The 6292-nt window shown below is 29.4% G+C and overlaps 1 protein-coding gene across 1 annotated transcript; it reads right to left on the minus strand.

The window, feature by feature from the left end:
- Positions 1-446: 446 nt before the first annotated feature.
- On the minus strand, positions 447-4996 carry LOC124928127 (probable glutamate carboxypeptidase LAMP1). Its single transcript, XM_047468656.1, has 11 exons — positions 4031-4996; positions 2620-2687; positions 2462-2543; positions 2281-2373; positions 2046-2198; positions 1899-1967; positions 1713-1800; positions 1388-1474; positions 1230-1318; positions 899-1144; positions 447-811 (listed from the first exon to the last, which is right to left on the minus strand). The coding sequence occupies exons 1-11, from the start codon at positions 4982-4984 to the stop codon at positions 629-631; spliced, it is 2112 nt and encodes a 703-aa protein (XP_047324612.1). The 5' UTR covers positions 4985-4996; the 3' UTR covers positions 447-628.
- Between the last annotated feature and the right edge of the window lie 1296 nt (positions 4997-6292).

A 6292-nucleotide genomic window follows, 5' to 3' on the forward strand; every position in this document is an offset into this window, starting at 1 on the left:
TATTTATCTTGAAAGACAAATTAAATAGTTAAATAATGAATGAAAAGATGATTGAATTTTGGAATAAAATCTTAGAAAACCAAAAAATCACACATCAAACTATCCCTAAAGGAAGTGTGTTTTCTCCTATCTCTTAAAACCTAATTTTTAAACCTCTCAAATATCCTCCATTTTTTTCATTGTTTAATAAACATCACCACTAGATTTTCGTCATTTTTCAAAAATTACTCTAAGTACCCTGCCACCCCCACAATAACAATAGTGCAAAATAAAGTTAGAAGTTGATTCAACCTTTATAAATATGACATTTGACTAATCAGTTAAAATCTCACCATTAGTAACACTCAAACAAAATAAATCAGTCCAAAAATTAATAAGAATGCTTACATAAAAATATAAATCAATCACATTTCTAGATGACCAATAATTAAACATTCAAAATCTGCCCCAAAACTTTTAGCATTTGTATAATTTTAGATCTAAACTTTCTCTTCACCATTCTTCACACTTGTTTATCATCCCCATTATTACAATTCCATTCCATTTGTCAATACTAACAATTTCAATCATTCTTACAAACATAAGAAACCGAAAATCGCATAACAATAATAATATTAAGAAGAAGAATTTATGTCAATTTACCGTTGAGGACGAGTGATGCATGTTTAATAGCTCTAGAAACTCTCCAAACTTCATGTTGTACAGATTTCCACAACTCTTTAGTATTCATTTGCTTAGCCATCTCAATTGCATCATGAATCCCGGGAAATGATTTAGATCCATAACCATTATGTTTTGAAGGTGCATAAATCTAAAATAAAAAAAAAACAAATTGCCTTGTCCATTAGAAACATGCAGCTTTTAAAACAAGTTAGTAAAAATAGTGAGAAAAACATACCAAATGCTTAGACCATGGTCTTGATGGAAGCCCGTCACTGTCAGTAAAAGCTCGTTCCGCCATCATCAATCTATCGTTCAGCTCTCGTGCTTTAAAAGAATCTTTTCTTTTGTTCCTTTTCAAGTAAGCCTCCTTTTGGTCATTTATTTTGATGGAAGCCAATCTTAATCCATCAATAGAGTTCAATAATGGTTTAAGGTTTATATCCTTGCCTGATAATTCCACCTTAAGGTCTTCTGCACTTTTCTGTTTCAATGCAATCAACACATTGTTTTTGGTTTAATATATCAGTAAAAGTCGATTTTTGTTATATTTACTTGTTTGTATGAACCTGTAACTCGTCGGCGTAATGGAGATAATTAAAGGGAAGAATTTCTTCATCGGCTAGTCGAAGTGCAACCAAACCCCATACACTCGCCACTGTTGTTTCAGTTCAAACTTGTTTTAAAGATTCAAATATGGTAAAATGAAAGGAAAAAACATGTATACCTGCAACATGTCTCTTAAACATGGGATCACCAAACTTCTTCATCCAAACAAAGTCATCATACATAGAATGGTACACAGGATAACCTCCTGCAATTTCCAGAATACGATCTAGATTAGCACAACATCCCACACACATGACCTCCTTTCGAATCGAATTTGAGACCTCAGGGGCCTCTTAATAGTAACATTTTCTATTATTCCCCTTTTGCTTTTCTTTTGAACTTTTTGAATTTGTGCCTCAATAAGCATTGTTTTCAAATGTAATCACATTCAGATAAGATATCTCACATAAAAAAAAAGTGTTTTCAAATGGGTCATTCATTACCATCTCCAGTAATCATATCAACAGAAGGAACACCAATGTGTTGAACAAATGCTTTATAATCTGAACCTCCACCACCCAATCTACCTAACTGCATTACATCCACAACCACAAAGATCAAAACAAATTGAGTTATTGTTCTTATTCTAAATTTTAATTTTACTTATAAGTGACCAGAGGAATTATTACCACAGCCTTAGATTTCGATTGAAGCCAAGCATCATAAACAGTTTGGGATGAATTGTCTGGATCAGGAACCTACAGTCATCATCGTTCAAATTACAATACATGATTGAAGAATGAAACCAATAATTAATCAATTCATTCATTCATTACCAATTGAGAAGCCTGTAGAATAAGTTCATCTAACTGTGGAGTTGAGGAAGCATGAAACCCTTTTCCATAAACTGCAACATCAACATTAAGGTAAGCAACTGCTCGTGAAATTAAGGTTTCCCTGTTTTCTTCAACCCATTCTGTTGATCCTATCTGCAAACAAACATCTCTATAAATTCTCAAATTTCAGACAATTTAAAAACAGAGAAATAAAGAGAGAGAGAGAGATAGAGACCAATCCATATTCCTCTGCATCCCAACTGCAGAAAACGATGGTTCGTCTAGGTCTCCATCCTTGTTTCTGTAGCTTTCCTAGCCGTTCTGTAAGCTTGAGATCAAAATGATAGAGGTAAATCAATTGGATATAGAAAGATTAGAAAAGGGTGGAAGTAATTAGTAATTAGTATACATAATACCTCTAATAAGGCTGCAGTACCACTGTTTGGATCAACAGCACCGAATGTCCATGCATCTCGATGATTACCTAGAATTACATATCTGTTGATCATGAAGATTATCAGATAATCAGTATTCATTAAAGTGGGTTTTCACTGCTGCTAATAAACTTACTTACCGATCAGGTTCTTCTGATCCTTCTATAATGCCAATTACGTTGTGAATTGTTCTTATTTCTTCCTTTCCCTGAATAATAATAATAATATGAACTATTTTAATTCATATATTGATTCATATTTAAAAATAAATAAAATGTAATATAAGAATTTTTACTAGAGATCAAATGAAATATAATATATAAGTTATTTGATTATTAATTTTTAAAAATGATTTTTAGTGGATTAGTGATATGTGTTATATTATGAACTATTAACTTTTACTTTTTATTTAAGTTTTAATTAGTTGAATTAATATAATTTTTTATATTTAAAATTTAAATTGAATCAATGAAAAATAAAAATACTAAAAAAAAAACTCACATCAACTTATCTAAATTAAGTTCTTACAAGACAAGAAAAAACAATGGATAAAAATGAATTATATAAGTGTCTCATCGTGTGCCATTTAAAATATTATTTTATTTTTTTTAATGTTAAAAATTAGCCTCAGCTCATTACTTCTATTTTAATTTAGATAGTGAAAAATCAACAAGTAAAAATTATCTTAATAATAAAAAGTTATATTTTTAAAGTTTTTATTTATAGAATTTAGAAAGAATTAACCTATTAAAATAGTTCAATTAACCAAAATAATTCTTCAAAAATCATTATTATTTATTTTATAAAATAACAAAATAAAAATAAAAAATGATTTTATTTCATTTATTTTCAACCATTATAGATATACACAACACAAGCATCCTTAAAAAAACAAACAAAAATAGAAATAATTGAATGTAAGAATATTTAGAGCAAAATAAAAGTTAAGAGTGGTCCCCTCAAAATTAAAAAGAAATCATTTTCATGTTACATAAATATATGAATCAATTTTTGTTTTCAATTTTTAGAAAATAATGTTTATTCTATAACTCCCACCAATTATCTATCATAACCATATATTTAATCTAAAAAAAACTTGTTATATATGAATCATCATATTAATAATGTTTGTATTTTCAAAATTTATATTTACATAATTTTAAAAAATAAAATACAAGAGATTTTGTAGGATGGTTCTCTTTTTCTTTAGAATTCGATAAATTTTCGCGGGTTAAACATATAAATCACAAACAAACATGGCGAATTAACCTTTCGTCTAACGGGTTCAAACCCTATGACCTAAGAGGATGTCTATCTCTCTAGTTATTTTTATACTATTAGAGAGTTATTTTTATACTATTCGGGACAGAATTAAGTAAGATCGGACGGGTTGCGGCGAAGACAAAATTACCATTCCGCATCATCCCGGTCAACTAAAAAGAAACCCCGCTCCCGATAAAAAAAAAAAAAAAAAAAAACAATATAACTTTATAACAAGACATAAAACAATTTTGAAAAAACTAAAAGTTTAAAGAAAGAAAGAATGAATACCTGATAATGAAGATTCAAAATTCCAGGACCAGGTCCCACTTTATAAACAGATGCATCTTCTCCACCTTGCCAATCTCCATTAACAACAGGTCCATCAATGGAGTTCAAAATTATCTCACCATCTTTCCAAGAAACCGGCAAAGAAGGAATCAACGGAACATCTCCCGTCTTCATCACTTCCTCCTCCGTCAATCTCTCACATCCTTCAACACTCGCCCATCCCGTCGTAGTCGGATCTCCACTTCCCTTAAACACCGATCCAACCTGAACTCCACTCGGCGGCATCCATTTCCCATCCGGAAACCATCTCTTATCTCCACCATCGCCGCCGCCGCCACCGCCGCCGTAATCTTTCTTATCAGTGTAAATCACAACACCAATCGCTCCTGCCTCTTGAGCATTCTGCACAATATCACCTCTAAAAATCTGTCCATATCTCGCCAATACAATATTACCTGATACATTAACTCCGATTTGCTTAAGAGTTGCGAAATCTTCTACTCGTCCGTAATTTGCGTAAACCGCTGATCCAGATACAGAACCTGATTTTGCGTAGGCGTGAAAAGTCGGTAAGATTTCATTAGCTACGTTTGCGTATGGATCTCCTTTGTAGATCTCTTGACGGAGACTGAACTGTTTAATTGATGATGATGATGGATCTGTTAGGTTTAATGAACGGGAAACAGGATAGGTTAAGGAGACTTCATATGAAGCAAAATGAGATGGAATTTGATTTGAAATTAGTGTTGATTGAACGTAGGAAGCTGTTTCGGCGTTTGCTAGGGTTCCGGCGACGTGTGGACGGCGAGTTAGAATGAAGAGATGATTTGCGATGGAGGTATTGTCTGAGAGAGATAGGAATTTTGTGTGATAGAATGATTTGGAAGAAGAAGATTCAGCGATGAAGATGAATATTGATATGAAGATTATGGTGATAACCGTTTTGTTCATCATTGGTAATCTTATTAAGTTATGCTTTCTCAAGAGAGAAGATGGATATTAGCTTATAAAAGAGTGAATGATTTGGCTTAAGCATCTTTGAAAACAATTTCTCATTTTGTAACCGTTTTTTAAAGTCGCATTTTTCTCGATTTGACCAGGAATTACGTCACGCCTAACATGACATCTAACGTTAAAGTGTTTTTAATGAAAATTGAACCCGTAATCAGGATAAAAATTAAGATTTAGAGTTTGAGTGAGCTTAAAAAAGAGTTAGAGTGAATTTAAAATAATAAAAATATTTTTTTTAGATAAAAGTAAGTTTTATTATTTTTTAATAATTAAATAAATAAATAATTAATTATATTAAAAAATTTAAAAAATTAAAGGTGATCTCACAATTATAGTAATTTTTCTTTATTTTTTCTGAACTGAATTTTATTTTAATTTTCTAAAAAAAAAGAACATGTTTGATCAAATAAAAAAAAATTGTTCTCAAATTATTATGACAAAATTACTTCAAATTATTAATATTAATTTTTATTAATATAAAATAATAATAATTAAATATGAGTAATTTTGATATTTAAATAGATAAAATGATTGATTTTGAAATTGATACGATTTTTAAGTTTTGAGATAAAAATCAAAAAAATATTTCTATAATCAAATATCAAACAAGGCCTTAGTGGGTTGATATAGATTTTTAATATATTAAAATATATTATATAATTTTTTTTTAAAAAAATATGCATAAATTATATACTCTAAATTCTTTGAAATAGAATATGACAGGAATAATAATAAAAGTCCAATAATAGTACATAATAGAAAATGACAAGGTGGTGGATGATAAATGATAATACATACTCCTAGTCCCAATCCATTTATTATCATCCTAATATCTTATCTGAATATTATTTAAATACTAATTCATTTCTCATATGATCACTTCTTTATTTAATTTTGAAATAGTTGAAATGTCATCGCATAGGTATAAAGTATAAAAAATAATGGCATTATACAATGTTCATCCAAATTTGACTAAATCATGACATTTACATTTTTTTTTAACTTATTATCATTTATTATTAATTTCTTTGTCACGGTGTTCTAAATATGAATTCACTTAATCTCTTATTAATATTCTTGTCACTTAAACAATGTTATTATTATAAGAGTAATGATATATACATCACTCTTATACATTACTTATTTCATTTAAAAAGAAAGAAAAAATATTTTCTCCTCTCTTAGTACTTTTTTTTCAATATATATTTTCTCTTTCTTGCTAAATGAAATAGGTACAGTATAAAAGTATTG

The sequence above is a fragment of the Impatiens glandulifera genome, chromosome 2 (genome assembly GCF_907164915.1).
Source record: "Impatiens glandulifera chromosome 2, dImpGla2.1, whole genome shotgun sequence".
In the NCBI taxonomy this organism is placed as follows: Eukaryota; Viridiplantae; Streptophyta; class Magnoliopsida; order Ericales; family Balsaminaceae; genus Impatiens; species Impatiens glandulifera.

Excerpts from the sequence above, each read along its gene's own strand:
- LOC124928127 (XM_047468656.1), bottom strand. The coding sequence starts at position 4,984 with ATGATGAACAAAACGGTTATCACCATAATCTTCATATCAATATTCATC. Across the intron at positions 2,544-2,619 it reads GGATCAGAAGAACCTGATCG|ATATGTAATTCTAGGTAATC; the intron begins GTAAGTAAGTTT and ends CATGATCAACAG. Across the intron at positions 812-898 it reads GACCATGGTCTAAGCATTTG|ATTTATGCACCTTCAAAACA; the intron begins GTATGTTTTTCT and ends TTTTTATTTTAG.